Source organism: Pogona vitticeps, chromosome 2 (assembly GCF_051106095.1).
Source record: "Pogona vitticeps strain Pit_001003342236 chromosome 2, PviZW2.1, whole genome shotgun sequence".
Taxonomy (NCBI): domain Eukaryota; kingdom Metazoa; phylum Chordata; class Lepidosauria; order Squamata; family Agamidae; genus Pogona; species Pogona vitticeps.
The window spans coordinates 236,416,924-236,438,833 of NC_135784.1; the positions used below are offsets into that span (position 1 = coordinate 236,416,924).

At 43.3% G+C, this 21,910-nt stretch overlaps 1 protein-coding gene and 1 long non-coding RNA gene across 3 annotated transcripts in view; one reads left to right on the forward strand and one right to left on the reverse strand.

Annotated features, from left to right (window-relative positions):
- Positions 1 to 19,092, reverse strand: part of LOC140704870 (uncharacterized) — a 28,435-nt gene extending 9,343 nt beyond the window's left edge. Inside the window, exons 1-3 of one of the 2 annotated variants that reach the window (XR_012084344.2) lie at positions 19,078 to 19,092; positions 18,945 to 18,998; positions 497 to 587 (exon numbers count right to left, since the gene is read on the reverse strand). This is a non-coding gene — a long non-coding RNA (uncharacterized LOC140704870). Of the gene's footprint in view, positions 1 to 496; positions 4,384 to 18,944; positions 18,999 to 19,077 lie in introns of those variants that run through there. The other variant, XR_012084343.2, reaches the window with a different exon arrangement.
- Positions 1 to 21,910, forward strand: part of PCSK5 (proprotein convertase subtilisin/kexin type 5) — a 357,644-nt gene that overhangs the window by 291,144 nt on the left and 44,590 nt on the right. Inside the window, exons 21-22 of the mRNA XM_020787785.3 lie at positions 14,817 to 14,919; positions 18,964 to 19,100. Of these exons, the coding sequence (XP_020643444.3) occupies positions 14,817 to 14,919; positions 18,964 to 19,100 (240 nt within the window). The remainder of the gene's footprint in view (positions 1 to 14,816; positions 14,920 to 18,963; positions 19,101 to 21,910) is intronic.

Sequence of the window (21,910 nt, forward strand, 5' to 3'; positions counted from 1 at the left end):
TGGTGGGAGTAGGCGTTCCACCAGATATCGAGGCCCTAAACCGTTTAGGGCTTTATACGTAAGCATTAGCACTTTGAAGTCGATGCGGAATCGGATGGGCAGCCAATGCAATGCGGCCAGAGTGGGCGAAATATGTTGGAATTTTCTCACTCCACTAAGTAATCTGGCCGCCGCATTCTGCACCACCTGTAGTTTCTGCAGCAGCCTCAAAGGAAGCCCCATGTAGAGCGCATTACAGTGGTCTAATCTTGAGATTACGAGCGCATGTACCAAGGTGGTGAGCGCCCCCACATCAAGGTAGGGCCGCAGCTGGGCTATCCGCCTGAGATGAAAGAAGGCGGAGCGGACCACCAACGCCACCTGTGAATCCATGGTGAGCGCCGGGTCCAGATGGATCCCCAAGCTGCGGACCCCATCCCTGATGGTCAGAGTCACCCCCCCCAAAGGAGAGGGAGTTTCCCAAATCCCCAACTGTGGGAGGACCCACCCTCAGTACCTCCGTCTTTTCCGGGTTCAGCCTCAGCCCATTCTCCTGATCCATTTCAGTACGGTCTCCAGGCAGCGCTGAAGGCACAGAACGGCATCTCCTGCAGTTGGCAAAAAGGAGATGTAGATCTGAGTGTCAGCCGCATACTGATGGCACAAGGCTCCACACCCCCTGATGACCCGACCCAGCAGCCTCACATAGATGTTAAATATCATTGGGGAGATGATCGACCCCTGTGGAACCCCACAATTGAGGCTTACTGATTATCAATTCTGCACCCTCCCAATCGGCTTGTCTCCCGCGCCAAGAATGTTTTAAAAATGTTTGGCACCAATAGCAGCTTAGCTTCGTCTACAGAACATCGCAGTCTTTCCATACATAGATGAGTGGTTGGTAGTAGCTTCTTCTCTTCAAAAGGCCATACGAGACACCTAGTTTGTTCTGCACAGGCTCACAAACCTAGGCTTGAAAATCAACAAGAAGAAATCTCACCTTCAACCTACTCAAGTCATAGATTACATGGGTGCACGTCTGGACTCCGTCAGAGCAAGAGTGTTTCTTCCACCCGAACATGTCCACAAGTTGAAATGCGCTATCAGACCATTTCGGCCTCACACCAAAGTGTCCACTTATCATATACAGCATCTCCTGGGCTTGATGGCATCAACTATGTCTGCCCTCCCTCATGCGAGACTGAAGATACGGCCCTACAGGCTTGGTATCTATCCCAGTTCAATGCTCTGACAGACAGTCCGTCCAAGCATCTCTATGTGACTCCAGAGTTGGCGAAACAATTAAAGAGGTGGACATTCGTACCAAATCTTTTAATAGAGTGCCCTTTCCACCCTCTTTAACTCACAATTCAAGTAACAATGGATGCAAGTCCCACGGGATTGGGGGCACATTGTGGCCCTCACAGGATCCATGCTTTTTGGTCCAGGAAGGAGAGGGTATTACATATAAATCACCTGGAAATGTGGGCTGTCATCAAAGCCTTTCGTGTGTTTTGCCCCTTGATAGCAGGTCGGGGTGTCCAAGTGGTCACCAACAACACCATGACCATGTACTATATCAACAAACCGCCTAGAGTGGTCGAGTAGACCAGAAAGGTGGGATATAAATAAATAAATAAATAAATAAATAAATAAATAAATAAATAAATAAATAAATAAATAAATAAATAAATAAAAACAAGGGTGCACTCACTCAATGTCACTTCTGTATCTAACGGTTCATCTATGGGAGTGGTGTTATGTGCACCACATTTTTCCAGTAGCCGTCAACATATCAACAGAAGACAACGAAGTGGTGGATACACTCAGTTGGATGCATGTATAGACACACGAATGGCAACTCGACAATGCTGCCTTTGCAGTGATTTGCGACAGGTGGTGATCTCCAAAAGTAGACATCTTTGCAACTCACCTGAACACCAAGTGCAACATGTTCTGCTCTGAAGCAGGGATGAGCAAAGCATCACTAGGAGATGCCTTCATGGTGGAGTGGATGGACTGTCTTCTTTACCTATTCCTTCCCATCCCACTAATTCAAAGAACTCTGATCAAAATTCGTCAGGTTCACGCCAATGCCATTCTAATCACACCATGGTGGCCTTGGCAATCATGGTTTACAACTCTCAAACTGATGGCGTCACAATTAATCAAACTTCCACATCTGCCGCATCTGCTCATGCAGGATGCAGGCAGCATCTGTCACCCAGATCTAGATTCCCTGCACCGGACAGCATGGAGGATTCTCCCATGATTAGAGAGGTTTTGGACAAAGCTAGGAAACCTACAAAACCCCAGTATTCATACAAATGGAGCAACTTCCTCAAGTTTGCTAAGTCACAGAACTTACAACCTCTGCCAGTATCCCTAGATACCCTCCTCAATTTCTTACATCATTTATTTGATTGAGGCTTGGTCTTTTCTACCCTTAAGGTCTATATATCTGCTATTGTTTTCCATCAACCTCTGGAATCACAGTCCTCCCATCTGTTTTCACACCCTACACTCAAACTGTTCTTGAAAGCTTTACAACTGCCCAACCGCCCACCTCTACCCCAGTGGTCCCTGCAGGTTGTGTTGCAGGCACTCACATGTCCGCCATTTGAACCCATGGTGTCATCTGATCACAAATTGTTGTCATTTAAAGTTTTATTTCTAGTTGCAATAGCATCTGCAAGAAGAGCAAATGAGCTGGCCACCCTTTGGGCTGATGCACCTTACCTACAATTTTTTCCAGGCAAAGTGCTTCTGTAACCTTACATCTCCTTCCTCCCTAAAGTTGTTTTAAATTTTCATGTCAATCAACCTTTGACTTTACCTATGTTATTTCCTAACCCCTCTTCAGATGTTGAGCACATGCTCCACTTATTAGACGTTCGCCGTGCTTTGGCATTTTATATGTCCAGAACTAAGGACTTTTGCACCTCTCCCCGGATGTTTGTTTGCTTCCAGGGTCCTCATAAAGGCTCCCCTGCAACTTCACAGACAACTTCATGGTGGATTGTGTCTACAATTACTTTAGCCAATGAACTGTCAGGTAAAACCCCACCAGAGGCACTAAAGGCACATTCTACCAGATCTGTGGCAACTTCAATGGCCCTGCTGCATGGTATTGACATCTCAGACATCTGCCGAACAGCCACGTGGTCCACACCGTCCACCTTTGTGACTCATTATTGCTTGGACCTCAGGGCTAAGAAGGAAGCAAAGTTTGGGAGAACTGTGCTAACTTCATTGCTGGAGTGAAAGCTCACCTTCCATTAAGTGAGCTGGCTAGTCACCCAGTTGTGTGGATTCACAGAGGCCATGTAGAAGAAAGAGAGGTTACCTAGCTGTAACCATGGTTCTTATTTATTTATTTATTTATTTATTTATTTATTTATTTATTTATTTATTTATTTATTCGATTTTTACCCCGCCCCTCTAGACAACGTCTACTCGGGGCGGCTTCTAGTGGTCCTCTGTGAATCCACACATCCTGCCTGACCTCACCACTGTCCATCACTCATAGTCTTAGCTTATAGGGCTTTGACAGCAGCGGACATTTGGAACTGAGGGGCACGGGCGGGTGGCACATGTGTGGTAGGAGACAATGTGCTACTAAAGTTTCTCATTTTAAGATCTAGAATATTCTGAGGATCCATCACAAGCGCAGTTTAAACCCAGTTGTATGGATTCACACAGGACCACTAGAAGAATCATGGTTACAGGTAGGTAACCTCTCTTTTTGTATGTATGACTGCCCAGAGACCTAATTTTTTTTAATGATTTGGAGACTTTACTGAAGCTGTAACTTCAGGACGTTTGGGGTTATTGATTAAAATGTAACAGCTATGAGGGGTTTAAGAGCAGTACAGTACTGAAAGCAGGATTGGCTTTTGAGAATACAATATGACAGTGAAAAGTGGCACTGCTTTCAGAGGACATACGTGAATGAAAATGTTCACTTATTCATTCCAAATGCTACATAGGGCATTCAGATTTGAATCTCTACAGACAACAAGGCAGACAGTGAAGAAATTTAACAGGAAAAAGTGCAGAGTTCTACACCTAGGAAAAAGAAACCAAATGCATAGATATATGAAAGGGGATGCTGCTGAAATAATAACAATTTTGCATGCACTAACACTAGATACCATTGGGAGGAGCTCTTCACAACTTAAGATTTTGTCACCTGCCACTAACTTATTGCTAAATTCTTTTTCCAACCTCTGGCTTATTCCTCCTCTCTTCCTGTTTGTTTGCTTCATTTCCTCTGTTAGTCTCTCTTTTCTTGATCTCTGAGCATGTAGCAAGCATGGAAGATGTCTCTTTCATGTGGTGGAGACTGTTTTTCTTATTTCTTTCTTTTGTAACTAGGGATCACATGCATGCATAAAGATACCTTCCAGAGAGATACAAAATGCTAGTCACTGTGCAAAGGGTCAGGCTACTGAGGCTTAAACTATTCTTTCATGCTTTCTCTGTGCAGTTGTTTGTACAGTGGTGCCTCACATAGCGACGTTAATCCATTCCGGATTAATCGTCGCTATGCGAAAACATCGCTGAACGGAATAAAAAAAGCCATAGGAACACATTAAACTTTGTTTAATGTGTTCCTATGGAGGATAAACTCACCGTTCAGCGATGTTCCTCCATAGTGGCGGCCATTTTCAGTGCCTCTAAAGCGAGGCAGCACAGCCAGTCGGCCATTTTAGAACCGCCGACCAGCTGACCGAAAATGGCATTTTCCCCCAGCTGAGTGGCGGGAGCTTCAAAGCCCCGCCGCTCAGCTGGGGGAAAATATCGGCAGTCGGCGGTGGCTTTGGATGGATCCCAAAGCCACCGCCGACCGCCGACATTTGCCTTCCGAGCTCTCAAAGGGCTTCCCCACCACACATTGGAGAAAGCCCTTAGAGAGCTCGGAAGGCTCTCAGCGGCGGCGGGGACAGGGTAGGGGGTGTCCGAATGGCTTCCAGGCAAAGCACTGGAAGCCATTCGGAACCCCCCTGCCCCCGCCGCCGCTTGGATCCAGCCCCCGGCCGGTTCCCCTTGCATGGTCTGATCCGACCATGCAAGGGGAACCGGCTGGGGGCCGGATCTAAGCTCCTACCGCCGCCGCCGCCGCTTGGATCCGGCCCCCGGCCGGTTCCGCTTGCTTGGTCTGATCTGACCATGCAAGGGGAACTGGCCGGGGAGCGAATCCAAGCGGCGGCGGCGGTAGGGGCTTTGATCCGGCCCCCGGCCGGTTCCCCTTGCTTGGTCTGATCTGACCATGCAAGGGGAACCGGCTGGGGGCCGGATCAAAGCTCCTACCCCCGCCGCCGCCGCTTGGATCCGGCCCCCGACCGGTTCCCCTTGCTTGGTCTGATCTGACCATGCAAGGGGAACCGGCTGGGGGCCGGATCTAAGCTCCTACCGCCGCCACCGCCGCCGCTTGGATCCGGCCCCCGGCGGGGCGGGGGCGGGGGGGGGGTCCGGATGCCTTTTAGGCATCCGAAGGGGAATCCCGGCGGTGGCCTCGGAAGGACCCTTCGGAAGGGTCCTTCCGAGGCTACCGCCGGCATTTTCCCCCAGCTGAGCAGCGGGGCTCCCGCTCAGCTAGGGGAAAATGCCCCCTCTGAAGGGGAATCCCGGCGGTGGCCTTGGAACGACCCTTCGGAAGGGTCCTTCCAAGGCTACCACCGGCATTTTCCCCCAGCTGAGCAGCGGGAGCGGTCCTTTGGAGGCTCCCGCCACTCAGCTGGGGGAAAATGGGGCCCATGGGGAAAACATCGCAAAGCGATTTTTCCCCATAGGCAACATCGCAAAGCGATGGCAAAAGAGATTGCTTTTTTGCCATCGCTATGCGAATTCATCGTTAACCGGGGCACTCGTTAAACGAGGCACCACTGTATTTGATACTCTGCTACCTTTAAAAGGAATTAACCGAATTTTCTAATGGATTATGGCAGAGGCAGAAATGTAGAGCAGTTTTGCTTAGAGAGACAGCAAAGGAGTATTTTTCGGATTTTAGTGTTTTCTATGTATTGTGATATTTTTTTCTCCCCTGCCCAAAGAGTTTTTGTTTGTTTTTAAAAACTCCTTTTGCTGAGAGCAGTAACACATTCATAATTATTGTGTGCCATCAAGTCAATTCTGACTTATGGTGGCCCTTTTCGAATTTTCCCAGGTAATGAATACTCAAGAAGTGGTTTGTCATTCCCTTCTTCTGGAGGCACTTATGGGACTGTATATTTTGCCCAAGGCCACACAGGTTGCCTCTACGCCCAGGAGGCACAGTGGGGAATTGAACCTCTGGCCCTTCAGCCAAATACTTAAACCACTGAGCTATCCAGTGAGCTTAAAATTCATTCAGAAATATAAATATGGATTTTGATTAGTCTAAGGGATTTTCTGGAAAACTTCCAAAGCTTATTTCTGTTAACTTTTCCCAAAGGAAGACCAAGCTGAAGATTAATTTAAGAGCCTCACAAGTACATGGCTGTATAGAAACGGAGGGAGCAGAAACAGATGCAGAAGCTAAGGTCATTTGGCAAAATATTCAATCACAAAAGCATTGATTTGTGAAAGCCTATCAGACAAGCAGATGGTATATACAAATGAGTATAAAACTGCTAAAGAGATTTCTAGATGCTCTAGAAAAATTCTAAAGCCTTATTAAATTTAAGTTGCAAGACATTTGGATCAGGGAAGTTATAAGGATTGACTGGATTTAGCTTAGATAATAAACAAAAGACAGGCTTCCTCTCAGCAACACTGGGTGAAAATTTTGATGCTTATATATTTGTTCTGAATGGGGAACAATTAAACTTTGAAAAAACCTTCAAATGTCCCAGAGAGGAATACATAGAACAAAGAAGCTCTCCTCAGAGTGTCCCAGACTCAAATGGCACAAATTATGTGGTGAATGGAAAAAACAATAGAAAGACCACACCCCTTAGCCCATCACAGAGCTTCTAAAATTGTAGCAGGAAGGGCCATCTGACCAAGGAATGTTCATCCCCCGCAAGATGTTTCAGCCAATGACAACAGAGCCACTTCTGAGATAAAGGATCACATTTGTGAAAAATGGTTCTGTGTAAGAGAGGAAAGAGAAGTCCAGCAAGATTTTTAAGCATAGTTTGTATGGCTCATAATTTTGAATAGAAATCAAGTGAATGGAGCATTGATTCACGACGTACCAGCCACTCTGCACACATCTGTTACCTAGGTTGGAATGCTAGTGGGAATATTCAGTTAGCCAGTGATCATTCCATTAATATTGACAAGATTGGAAATGGTATTTTATGGTGTGAACTGTCTAGTGAAATCAGTGTGAATACTGTAAGTGGTGTTCTATATGTTCCTGATTTGCAAATCAGGAACATATAGAACATCATTTAGTGCTCCAGCCTTAGATGACAAATGATTTTTATTTATTTATTTATTTACAATATTTTTTAGCCGCACCATTACCAGTGGCTTCTGGGCGGCCACTGGTAATGGTGCGGCTATTCCATACATAATTGAAATAGAGCGGTGTGTATAAACAGAGTCTTTAAGCCCACCAAACTAACACAGTATAAGATTAGAGGATTTGAGCTCTGTCACCATTGCTTTGTGCACAGAGATTCAAAGGCAACCCTAGAGCTGCAGGACTACAAACTTATACAGGTATAAAGGTACACCCATAAGAGACAAATAGCACATCCAGTTTTGTAAGCTGTATGAGAGAAAAGAGTGTTAAGCCCTCATGCTCACTAAAGATTGAGAGAAGCATGAAGGTGTCGGCTCTAATACCTGTGTAGGCCACTTAATGTGTCATCACCAGGGCACAACAGATATATTTTAATATTTGTGGATGATTTCTTGAGGTACTGTGTCACCTATCTGCTGAAAGAGAAGAGGAAGGCACATTAGATGCTCAAGAGGTATGTGGCCTTGGTAAGCAAGACATTTGTAAGGAAACACAAGACATTTCAGATAGGCAATAGGGGTGATAACCTTTCACACCACACACAAGCCTCCCTGGAGAAACAAGGCATTTTGCAAAGGAAAAGTGTTGCACATACTCCTGAGCAGACTGGAACAGCCCAAAGGAAGCTGAGATCTCTTTTGGAGAAGACAAGATCCATACTTGCAGAAGCAGAGCTGCCTAACAGAATTTGGAGTAATGCCATGATGACAGCAATGTATCTCCAGAACAGTTAACCACCCAAAGGCATCACAAGAACACTATTTGAATGGTGCCAAGTGTGGACCACATTAGAGTCTTTGCAAGCCTGTCTGATGCCTACATATTAACACAGAAAAGACATAAACTGGACTCTAAAACAGAACAGACTATTTTGCTTGCCTGTGCCCCTGGAAACAAAGGTTATACAGTAATGAATTCAATTCAAAGATGAAGTCAGTGTAAGACATGTGGTTCATTTTGATGAGTAAAGTAGAGATGACAAAACTATTAGATACCTCTGAAGGGCAAGGCCAATATGTTGGACCTCTACCATTTACAACAGTGGCAATGCCTTCACAGCCTGAGTAAAACAAACCAGGAAGACAATGACGCACAAAATGAGAACAGTATATCAAGTGAAAGGGACAGAAATGGAGATGTTGATGCTGTTGAACTGAAAGAGGCATTGATGCCACAACATGCTCTGAAGCCAGCTATCACTCATCACAACCCAACAAAGGTGTACTACCTCCTTGCCTCACCTTCCTCATAAGGCTGTCACAGATAAATGAGCCAGTGACCTCGGATGAAATTGAACATACAGCAGAAGTTGAAGCTACCAGATGGAGAGAAGAATGAGACATGGACCCTGACCAAACTACCAACAGGCAAGAAAGCCATGTAAGTGGGTCTTCAAGGTGATTCAGGGTGTAGAAGGAGAAATGGAGCACTACAAGGTGAGAGTGGTTACAAGGAGAAGAATGTAGAAGACTTCAATGAAACCTTTGCTCCTATTGTCAAGTGTAGTACCATAAGAATGATCATGAGTGTTGCAGCCTCCAAACAAATGCACTGAGATGTCAAGCATCTAGATGTCAAGATTGCATTTCCATATGGAGAGGTTGCAGAGAAGCTGTACATGGAACGGCTGCCTGGCTTCATTAACCAGAAATATCCTGATATTGTCTGAAAACTGAAGAAAAACCTTTATAAACTGAAGCAAGCAGCTCGAGCCAGGAACAAAAGAAAACAAACAAACAAAAAACTGAAGATGGGGCACACACAGTGACTGGACAGCTGCCAAAAGGGTAGCTAGACACTTGAAAAAAAGTGAATTGTTACCTTCTTCCCTGAGTTGTTAATCCATGGGTTTGCAAAAGAAAATCTTCCTTATTAACCTTTAGCAACTGAGAAAAATAAGTATACATAGAAGTGAAAGCAATCTAACTGTGCATCTGTTTTTCAAGACTAAACAAAACCCTTAAATGACAGCGGTCATAACATAATGTGGAAAGTCCTGCCTGAGATTCTGTTAAGCTTTTACTGTACATTGACATAACACAACTGATCTAATCTCATCAGCAAATTGCCACAAATTAAGAAACTAATGCATGCTAGTGCAATTCTCCAATGAGATTTAGGTCAACTCATGTTAACCAGAAGGAATTCAGCTGCTAAATTCTTTTTGTTTGTTTGTTTGTTTTTGACAAGAAGATATTGCTCTTTGTCTCCCATGTTCTCCTGAGATAAATTCTGGACTTTGGAGAAAGGGAACATTTCTTGCTGGGTCACAAGAGTCTGAAATGTTAGCTACAAATGGAATAAATATATCCATTTTTACATTAATGTTTTTTGTTAGTCACCACATGCACCATATAGAGGAGAAAAATACACTAAAATATTCTTTGCTGACAAAAGGCAAGGTGGAAAGGCTCAATATTTTCACTCCTTGCCAAACATAAATGTGCTAATGATTCCAGGAAATCAATGTGTGTTTGCAAATCCCCTAGTGCAACACAGTTCATTTGTTGCAGAGAATGCCAGATGAGTTTAGAGCCAGTTCTGTGCGCAGAATTCCTCCAGAGGTGTGTCATTTCTCTATCTTTCTGCTGAGCAGGAGAAACTATGGCCAGAATGTGTTCTGTTTCTTTTGTATGTGAAGCAAAATCACATCTATATTGAACCAGAAATGGGAAGCGTTACCATTATCATTATTTGGATTACTGTGCCCAGAAGGCTCTAGTCAACATGGCCACTGGAGTCTTGGTCCAAAAAAGTTTCCATCCAGTTCCCCATACAGTTTTATCTGTCCAATCCGCTCTTGAAATGTCTCTGCCTAATGCTTTTCTATGCACCAGATGCTCCTATAGATCTTTTAAATTATTTCTTCTTGTATTTCATACAGCATTTCATGATCCCAGTTTGTGCTACCTGATGCTACGTAGCTTTTGTTTCTTTTAACCATGCTTCAAAAGTCTCTGAACTCCAAGGTACTGAGAAAGCTCTCATGCATTCATAGAATCCTAAAGTTGGAAGGGGCCTATAAGGCCATCGAGTGCAACCCCCTGCTCAATGCAGGAATACAGATCAAAGTATATCTGCCTGGTGGTTGTCTACATTTTTCTTGAATGCTTCAAGTGTTGAAGCACTCACTACCTCTTGAGGTACAGTGGTGCCTTGCATAACGAGCGCACCGTATAACGATGAATCCGCATAGCGATCCCTTCTCCGGGATCGCTAATGCGGAGGCATAGCGTCCGTCCCTATGCAAAAAACTCGCTTACCGAAGACGGGGCGAAGACGGGTGTCAGGAAGGAGCCGCCGCGGCGGGAGTGATGCGGGGCCGCGCTGGCCGGGAAGAGGAAGGCAGGCTGCGAGGCAGGCAGGCAGGTGAAGGGAGGGAAGCTGCGCGCTCGCGCGTCCTCCCCCCCACTTTCCCTCTTCCTCCTTGTCCTTCTCCTGACGTCCCCAGGAACGAAGGCAGGCTGTGAGGCAGGCAGGCAGGCAAAGGGAGGGAAGCCGCGCACTCGCGCGTCCTCCCCCCCACTTTCCCTCTTCCTCGTCCTTCTCCTGACGTCCCCAGGAACGAAGGCAGGCTGCGAGGCAGGCAGGCAGGCAGGCAAAGGGAGGGAAGCCGCGCACTCGCGCGTCCTCCCCCCCACTTTCCCTCTTCCTCCTCGTCCTTCTCCTGACGCCCCCAGGGACGAAGGCAGGCTGCGAGGCAGGCAGGCAAAGGGAGGGAAGCCGCGCGCTCGCGTGTCCTCCCCCCCACTTTCCCTCTTCTCCTCCTCTTGCTGCCGACCCCCCAAGCCTCCCACAGAGTCGGGCGATCAGCTGTTCAGCAGTTCTAAAATGGCCGCCGGACGCCCGAAATGGCCACACACAGCGTTTTCGCGCCCTCCCCTCGCTTACCGAGGGCGTGAAAATGGTTGCCGCTATGGAGGAAACGTCGCTGAACAGTAAGTTTAGGGCCAATTGTAATGGGCTTTTACGTTCCATTTAGCGACGATTTCACATAGCGAGGGTTAATCTGGAACGGATTAACCTCGCTATGCGGGGCACCACTATAATTGGTTCCATTGCCGCACCGCTCTAACAGTTAGGAGGTTTTTCCTGATATTCAACCAAAATCTGGCTTCCTGTACCTCGAGCCCATTGTTGTGTGTCCTGCACTCTGGGATGATTGAGAACAGATCATCTCCTCCTATGTATGATAGCCTTTAAAGTATTTGAAAAGTGCTATCCTATCTCCCTTCAGTCTTCTTTTCTCAAGGCTAAACATGCCCAGTTCTTTCAGTCTTTCTTCATAGGGCTTGGTTTCCACCTCCCTGATCTTCCCTGTTGCCCTTCTCTGAACTTGTTTCAATTTACTTGCATCCTTCTTGAAGTGCAGAGTTCAGAACTGGACACTTAATGAGGCCTAACCAGTGCTGAATAGAGGGAAACTAGTACCTTGTGCGAATTGGGGACTATACTACTATTAATATATCCTAAAATAGCATTTGCCTTTTTGTAGCCACATCACACTGTTGGCTTCTATTTAGCTTTTGATCTACAACAATTCCAAGATTGTTCTCGCTCATAGTATTGCTGAGCCAGGTATCCTCCATCTTGTAACTGTGCAATTGGTTTCTTTTTCATAGGTGCAGTACTTTGCACTTATCCCTGTTGAATTTCATTCTGTTGTTTTCATCCCAGTGCTCAATCCTCTCTAGATCATTTTGAATTTTGTTTCTGTCTTCCAGGGTGTAAGCTATTCCAGCCAATTTTGTGTCATCCATAAATTTGATTAGCACTCCCTGTATCTCCTGATCCAGGGCATTAAAAAAATATAGTACTGGACCTAGGACTGAGCCCTGGGCTACCCCATTTGCTGCCTCCTCCCAGTTGGAGAAGAAGCCATTAATCATCACCCTCTGAGTACAATTCTGTAGTCAGTTGTGTATTCACCTGTTGTTGTTGTTTAGTCGTTTAGTCATGTCCGACTCTTCGTGACCCCATGGACCAGAGCACGCCAGGCCCTCCTATCTTCCACTGCCTCCCGGAGTTGTGTCAAATTCATGTTGGTTGCTTCGCAGACACTGTCCAGCCATCTCATCCTCGGTCGTCCCCTTCTCCTCTTGCCGTCACACTTTCCTAACATCAAGGTCTTTTCCAAGGATTCTTCTCTTCTCATGAGATGGCCAAAGTACTGGAGCCTCAGCTTCAGGATCTGTCCTTCCAGTGAGCACTCAGGGTTGATTTTCTTTAGAACTGATAGGTTTGTTCTCCTTGCAGTCCAGGGGATTCTCAAGAGCCTCCTCCAGCACCACAATTCAAAGACATCAATTCTTCAGCGGTCTGCTTTCTTTATGATCCAGCTCTCACTTCCATACATCACGACAGGAAAAACCATAGTTTTGACTATTCGGACTTTTGTTGGCAAGGTCATGTCTCTGCTTTTTAAGATGCTGTCAAGGTTTGTCATTGCTTTCCTCCCAAGAAGCAGGCGTCTTTTAATTTCGTGGCTGCTGTCTCCATCTGCAGTGATCATGGAGCCCAGGAAAATAAAATCTGACACTGCCTCCATATCTTCCCCTTCTATTTCCCAGGAGGTGATGGGACCAGTGGCCATGATCTTAGTTTTTTTGATGTTGAGTTTTAGACCATTTTTTTTGCACTCTCCTCTTTTACCCTCATTACAAGGTTCTTTAATTCCTCCTCACTTTCTGCCATCAGAGTGGTATCATCTGCATATCAGAGGTTGTTGATATTTCTTCCGGCAATCTTAATTCCGGCTTGGGTTTCTTCCAGTCCAGCCTTCCGCATGATGTATTCTGCATATAAGCTAAATAAGCTAGGGGACAATATACAGCCTTGTCGTACTCCTTTCCCAATTTTGAACCAATCAGTTGTTCCATATCCAGTTCTATTCACCTGACAGTTGTTATATTCAGAAGCTTCTACCAAGAAAGTAAGAATGAGCTCCACTTTCTTTTTTTCTCTTTCTTTTTCTTTCTTTCTTTTTTGCATTTCTTGGTAATGATAAACTGTCCTTGTATCAAGCTATCCATATAGCCTAAGACATTGCCATTCATTTTAAAGAATCCTTCAAATTGTCTTTGGTACCCTACTTTTGGGACCTATTTCTGTCTCTTTTGTTGTTAGGTACACACAGGTTGCTCTCAACGTATGGAGACTCTAACATACATGAGATGTTCAAGAAGTAGTTTATCTCCCCACTAATTTTCCATGACAGAGTAGGGATTTGAACCCAGATCTCCTAAGTATTCATCTGACTCTGTCTATGACACCATCCCAGTTCCCACTGTCTGTCTCACAAATTCATAGGCTGAGTTATAAATTGCCATTTATAGTATGTAGCAAGGTTAACCCCAGCTCTCAGATTATAACCAAGGGATTCTTCTCCTCTCCCCTTTTTGATCTTCAGACAGGAGCCTGTCCTTTATCACTCTCAAAGGACTTACGTTCAGTTTGAGGAGCATGTTAGGATGCTACCATGGGCCAGGGGCAATATAACTTCATAATATTTGCTCAGGAAATTTAAATAGAAGTCACTATTGGCCCAGATCTCAGACATCTCCCATCCTGTTATATGCCAACAATATGGTACTACTATCACGTACTTAATTATTCCTTTATGCATAAATAACAGATTATGGACAATGGCTAGGTGTTATCTTGAAACTAATTATGTACTGTTATATTCTGCTTGCACTGGGCCTTTTTGATCTGTTTCATATGGGGTATATATTACGCCATCTATCTGAGGACTGCAGTTTGCTGTACATTTTTATGCCAATAAAGATGTTGATGAAGATGATGATATTGGCCCAGATCTCAGACAGATCTCATGCTAGAACTCAAATTAACTGCCTCAAAAAAGCAGCTGCTCCAGGGAATTCATCACATATTTGTTTCATTCATATTGGTTGCAAAAGAAGATTAGACACATTCATGGCAGAGAAAGTTATCAATGACTAATGGTCATGATGACCAGTGGTCCCCAACCTTGGGCCTCCAGATGTTCTTGGACTACAACTCCCAGAAGCCTTCACCACCACCTCTGCTGGCCAGGATTTCTGGGAGTTGAAGTCCAAGAACATCTGGAGGCCCAAGGTTGGGGACCACTGATGATGACTATATATTACCCTACAGTAGTTTGGTTGTGTTTCTCTGCATATCAGTCACTGGGGAACACCGGTGGGGAGTGGATGCTCTTGCTTTCTCATTCTGTTTAGGGGCCTCCCAGAGAAAACTGGCTGGTTGCTGTCTCAACAGAATGCTGGACTGGATAAGCCTTAACTCTTCTTATATTCTTAACATAACACCTTGCTTTATAAGAGGCTGTGTCTGTAAAAGAGAAAAGGAATGAAAATAATATGTCAGTCTTATTTGCCAGGAGAATATGTTGATTCGCTCGGTCACTGTCAGTTCTGTGACGCCTCCTGTTCTAAGTGCACAGGATCAGCTTCAACAGACTGCACTGCCTGTGCATCCACCAGGTAAGTGATGGTTATTATTTATAACATGGATCTCTGCCTCAGACTTGCAATGTTGCCCTCAAATTGGGAATTGGAAGCATGAGTATAACAAAGCAATCACATGTCTATTTTTCTACATACCACAATCTGCTATAACTGAGTCTAAATTCTAACAAGGCCATCCACAACACTGCGTCATGCAAAAAGCACAGACTACATTTCACAGCATTCCTAACCATTGCACATGCTGGATGTGAGTGATGGGTGTTCAAAACATCTAGAAGAGACCAGGTTGGAGGCAGGATGTCATAGGAATTCATCTGTTTTGATATAGTAATAAGATTTGAGTTAATTAAGGTCTAGCTTTTAAAAAAAGATTGGAATATTTATCGAGTCCTCTTCTCAGATATGGCATCTTCCCATTTAACTTGTTGACTGAATAGATGAATGAATATACCAACCACTAGATTCTAATTGGTCAGAATATTTTCATTACAGTGTATAAGTTGTTTGCATAGAAGACTAAATTACCTTTGAACTTCATCTGTGATTAAAATCTCACCTGACTTCTTTCTTTCTTTCTTTCTTTCTTTCTTTCTTTCTTTCTTTCTTTCTTACTTACTTACTTACAGTACTTACTTACTTACTTACTTTTACTTATACACACACACACACACACACACACACAATGCTTATATTTCCCCTTTTCACATCCCTTCTGGCAACAATTTCCCTACATCCTCCAGAAATGTTGGATTACTTATCACATCATCCTTGGTCAGTGCAACTAGGCAGAGCAAGGTAGGCCTGGAAGGCGTCAAGTTCAAGTGAAGCTGCTTCAGGTGTCCCTAATAGATATGCTGTGCTTTTAGAGAGATCCAGAAAACCTAAAAAAGAAATAATGAGCAAAGAGGAGTGAAAGTCGGCAAGTTTACTTCTTTCAGAAAATAGATGCAAGGATAATGCAAAGAAATTGATCTGAAGCATGCTGGTTTAAATTTATTGGGAACGGACTCTCTTCAGTCACAGAAGCTCTTGAGTCCCTTGGTTTTTTAATGCCCTTTAAATGGCTTGGACCAAAGCAAGTAATAAATGGCACATAGATAAAACAGCCTGACACTCAGCAGAGATGAGTTCTTACCATGAGATTCTCTTTTCTTTCTAAAAACTATGAAACAGTCCCATGAAAAAAGCCCTTACAAGAAATCTACACAAAGCAGTGTCTTGTGTTAACTTTCCCAAAAGGGTATTCCACCTTAAGGAGAAAAAAAAAGCAGTTGCAAAGAACACATTAATGTGTTTCCCCCTTATTTCTTTGCCTTCTTTCCCACTCTTCTTTAAAAAATTATATTGCATATATCCGCTATATGTTTCTCACTTACAGGGAGAAAAAACCCTATCTGTAATTTTTTAACAAATCTCTGAAGCATGCAGGATCAAGATCTGAACTGTCAGAATAGCTAGTGAGAACATGTGACATAAGGTGTCGTTGATTAAATCACTCCAAAGAACCTCGAGAATTCCCTGTAACATGTCATTCTGTGTCACTCATATATCCATATCTCCCTTCTAACCCTCTATGTTGAGTGAAAGGAGACACTCTAGACATCACTAGGCAATCAGCAATGTCCAAATCTTCTTCAGCAAATACAAGCCACTGAGTCATCACTCATTAATAAATGGCTAATGATAACTTAGATTCTTCTGACCCGGTGCTTTCTGTGGCTCAGGGTTAGATGGAATTCCATAAACCACCACTCCTCCTCCTCTTTCCCCATCTTCTTCTTTCTTATAGCCTTTATTTAATGTCACTAATCTGTCCCAATGATATACTTATGGTGCAGACAGGAAATAAGAAAAAGTGAGAATCACAGCCAGAGCAACAGATCCATAACGCAACATAGAGACACTTTGAAACAGAAATAATCATTAATTTATTCCAGTTTCAGCCTAGTTGCACTGACCAGGGATGATGTGATCAGTAATCCAACATTAATTTATTCCAGTAGTTGTGTTAGTCTGTGTTAGCATATCAGGCCAAAAGCAAAAGTAAAATTAAAAAGAAGGCAAAAACATTGTGGCACCTTAAAGACTAGATGTGATATCCTTCAATGTGAAGAAGTGGGATAGTCACATTAAACTATAACAGTTAGTCTTTAAGGTGTCACAACATTTTTGTCTCTATTTTTAATGTGTTTTCTCCAGTCTGTGACCTGAAATGGCACATTTCCTGCCAGGCACTCTTCTTAGTAGTAAAGGAACCAATTACATTATCACCAAAGAAGTAGAAACACATCAACAATAAGTGGCCCAGAGACAACCCAGCTCTACATAAAATATTCACTTCCTGATTTATATGTTTCAATGCAAAATAATTTTTAACCATCAAAGATGTCCCATCACGAACAACACATGACACTATAGTGAGCCAGAAGATGACCTGGTTCCTTAGCAGCCTGGTGAATTGGCTGTTCAGACTCTTTATTGTTCACGAGCAGCTTAAAGACTCCCTGCTCTCCTTCATTACTACTCTTTAATCTAGTCTGGATAGCCCTTCAAATGGAGAATAGGCGGTCCTCCATAAAGCAAAGCACCTTTATACCTCAGTTTCTTTGGTAAAATGAGCAGCAGGACTATTTCATCAGAAGCAGCCCTTGCATAAGCGAAGCATCCTAGCCTAATGTTTCAAATCAATGTGGATGCTTTCTTGTGGTCACTTGACAGACAAGGCAAGGAGCACGTCTGGCAAATCAGTACCTCCTTACTAAGCTGCTGACTTATAACAGTACCGGGACCCTAAGAATTGATGTAGACAATTCCACTTGATGACCATGTAGCTTAAGAAAATCAATTGGAGTATATGCCTGAATATAATAATCTTATTTAAATTGTCTGCCATTTGAATCCATGTTCTGAAACAGAAATGAGTTTCAGTAAGGACTAGAAAACAACAAGCATTCAATGAATCATACCCAAAGCATATAGGTATATATAGTGATCTGCCACCCCAACCTTGAAAAGAATAAGGAAAGGATGTTTGATGGATACCTTAAAATTTTGAAAGAAGGAATCACTGGAGATATGACAATACTGGGCCACAGTGGCCTCCTGATTCTCTTTGTCTCTTGTGCTTTACTGAATTTTTTGCAGCTGAGTGGAGACACTAGTCTTCTTCCCCTGCTTTTAATAATATCTAGAATCAAGGTACAGGAACAAGGCATTTGTATATAAATTCCATACTTTAGCCCAAATGTATCAATTCATCTCTAAATTACCTGTGGAATACAGTAATGACATTATATCAATAATTCAAAGCAATTAGTTAGTAAGCCAGTCTATTGCTTTTCCACAGCGTATTGTATCCAAAGCAACTCACAGTACCTATCATTTGTCAAAATACTTTGCATTTTTTTTCCATTTTGAAATCCCAGTGTTGAATAAAATAATTAAATGGGAGGCAATGGAAATCCGGGGCCAAAATTGAATAACAGGCTCCTCTGGCAAAAAAAAAAAAGTTGATCCGTTATTTAGCTGTACCTCCCCACCTCCACCCCAATAAAACACTTCATGAGAAGTATATCTACTGTTGGTTCTTTTATTTCAAAAACCAGCATTGGGATTTCTTGAGGCTGACACAACAAACCAAAGTGTCAGAACCACAAGAGAATCTTACAGTAAAACCATGCCTAGTTTTTTCATGGTTTTTTTTTTTTTTACATGTAAGTTTATCTTATTGTTAACTTCTTTTTAGTTGGATCTTGGAACACTTCTGCGGCTGAGGAGTGGTGTTAGATAGCCATGAGACTACAATGAGTAGGAAAAATCTGGCTCCAGGTGGTAGCATAAAGTTGAGGTTCAAAGTTGAGGTTAGCTAACCAGAATCTTTATCTTGCCAAATGTCATAAACATATTCCACGTGGAAAGGAGAACAAAGTACAAAGAATACAGATTATAACTGAATATGGAAGTCACTCCTAGAGATTGTTTGAGCCTGTTTTTGAAGAGGAATATATTCTTTGGCTACTTAATTCTAACATTATACTCACCTATTTTCTTTTGCAACAGATTTTTGGATGATGGGCTCTGTGTTCTTCAGTGCCCTAAAGGAAAATATGGATTTCAAGGTCAGTGCTATCCATGCCATCCGACCTGTATGGAATGCAGTGGACGTAACCCTACCCAGTGCACAGCTTGTGGGAAAGGTGGGGATGTCTTCTTTCATAATTTCTCTTTTCTTCATTTGACTTCAATACCCTGAAAGGATCAGAGCATGACTTTGCTGTGTAGATAGAAATTCATTATATTTTCTATTGTATCTAGTTTGAAGAAGTCTAGAGGTGACTTACAGCCCTGTAAACAGACAAGCAATGATCCACCTTTGGCTTTTTCAGTTTTAAACTCGATGGAGAAATTCCTTGTCATCTTTTCATTTGCAGTTTTGTACAATTTGATGTGCTCTTGGTTTTCTTCTCCCATCATGCCAAAATAACTACTTCAGACTAAATTCCAGGCATGTATTCTGGATATTTGTAGAATGACCATCCCCTTACTGATGGTTTCAGAGCACAACAAGGCCATCCTTTGAGAATTCTGGGGTTCTTTGACTCTAGTTGCTCTGCTGCATTCAAGGGGTATTGTTCGTGCTAGGATACCATCATCTTCCATTCATAGCTATTTAGTCTTTCCCCACTGTCTTCCCCTTCTTTTTTCTTGTCACAGAAAATCTGTTAAGGGGGGAGGAGAGACCGAATAACTCCACAAAGTCTTTTGATTGGCCAATGGCAGCAGCAAAGGTTAGGAATCCTTGGCTTCAGGCAATGGTCTGCCTGGCAAAAGAGACTAGACAGAAGGGGGAATGAGTTCTTGGCAGCTGCGCTTTTCTCAAGCAACTCTTGAGTCTGTATTCTCACAAAGAAAACAAGGTGATTGAATTCAGATTTCCCCCTGGACTGACTTGGAAAGCCGTGTACCAAATTATATTGCATTATTTGTTTTAGGTTAAAAGAGTAACCTAAAATATCAGTAGATTGCATGATCAATATATTGTTCATTTTGTGATTTTATCTTATGGTGAATTTAATTTTATAAGCTTTTGGAAAAGTTACTTTTTTGCAACTTGGCTGAGGGAATTGTAGCCCTAGAATGGAGGGAGGAGAATGTTAGGTACTGGCAAGGGAAAAAAAAGCATAGACACATTAGAGGAGTAAAACATGGCCATGACTTTATTGGTTAAAGCTGAGGAGACTTGACTTAAAATGGAGCACTAACTGTGCCCTTTCCTGGAGAGGTCTGATCTGGCCACAGTGGCATATGCCTTAGTGATACCCCAGCTGGATTACTGTAACACACTCTATGTGGGGCTGCCTATGGAAAATGTCAGGAAACTTCAGCAGATCCAAAACACATGAGCCAGATTGCTAACTGGGGCTGGTTACAGGGAACATATAACTCTCCTGTTACAGCAGCTCCACTGTCTGCCAATCTATTTCTGGGCAGAATTCAATGTGATAGTTTTAACCTATAAAGCTCTCAATGGCTTAGGCCCAAGGTATCTCAAGGACCCCATCTCCTTTCATGAGTCTGCTCAAGTGTTAAGATCATCAGGAGAGACCTTCCTCTCAGTCTCGGCACCTTCACAGGTGTGTTTAGTGGGGACACAGGAGAGGGCCTTCTCTGTTGCTGCTCCAAGACTCTGGAACTCCCTCCCACAGGGGGCTAGACTGGCTCCATCTTTACTGTCTTTCTGCAAGCAGGCAAATACCTTTCTCTTCAAACAGGCTTTCCCTGAGTTACTGGCTGCCAAGTGGGTTCCCCACCCCCAACCCATGAATTGTTGTACCTTACTGCATTGAATATGTTTTGTTGTTGGCTATGTTTTTAGTATTGTATTCATATGATCCTTTTAATATTGTATACTCATTGTCATTAGCTTAAATACTGTTTTTTAATTATTGTAAGCTACCTTAGATCTCTTTTAAGGAGAAGGACAATTTAAAAATATTTTAAATAAAAACATATAGCAAAGCAAAGCATGCTGCTTATATGCCGCCCTATAGTGCTTCAAGCACTCTTTGGGTAGTTTACAAGTTAATTATGCAGGCTACACATTGACCCCCCCCCCCCCCAGCAAGCTGGGTACTCATTTTACTGACCTCGGAAGGATAGAAGGCTGAGTCAACCTTGAGCCGGCTACCTGGAATTGAACCCCAGGTCGTGAGCACAGTTTTGGCTGCAGTACAGTGGTTTAACCACTCTGCCACGAGGTTAATGAATTCAAATATTGGACAATCCACTTGCCAACTAGTAAGCCACACCCCCCAGCCTACCTCTTAGTGGGATACTGCAAAATTGCAAACACATGGACATCAGCCACTGTGTGGTTCACCTGCAACCTGTGGATAAACTGAGTCAGCCTCTGAGCAGGGCATAACCAAGAAGAATGAAGAAAATGAAGCAACCTCACAGTACAGTTCCCTGTAAATAGAAATGTGTAGAAGTAGCAATTGATTGAATATAAGGCAGAAGGGGGTTCTGACCTTAAAAAATATCCCTTTTTTGCTACTGAAATATCAATAGCGATCTCACAAAATGAAATCAGTTAATTTTCCACTCCGATTGAGCTCCAAATACATTTCCATTATTACATGCCCTGAAGTAATTTGTCACCAAGTTATTTCCAGATAACTTTGTCCATAAAGGATATGGTTCCTGAATTCTTTTATTTAATTTCTTTCTACCTCTGCTTCCAATTCCAAGAAAGAAAACAAACCAATCAGGGAGCTTAGGCCAAATTCATTCCCCTTCACTATAGACCTACATTAATACCGTGTTGAGGAATAAGTGGATGAGGTTGAAAGCAAACCGCTGGATTAGAGTAAGCATTGACAGTACTACTGGATAATCTAGAGTCAGCCACCACACGGATATTGTGATGCCTGCCAGCCTTCACTCTTTCAGTGGAATATGTTTGTGATATCTCCAGAGTAAATATGGCTCTTCAGAGCTTCAAAGT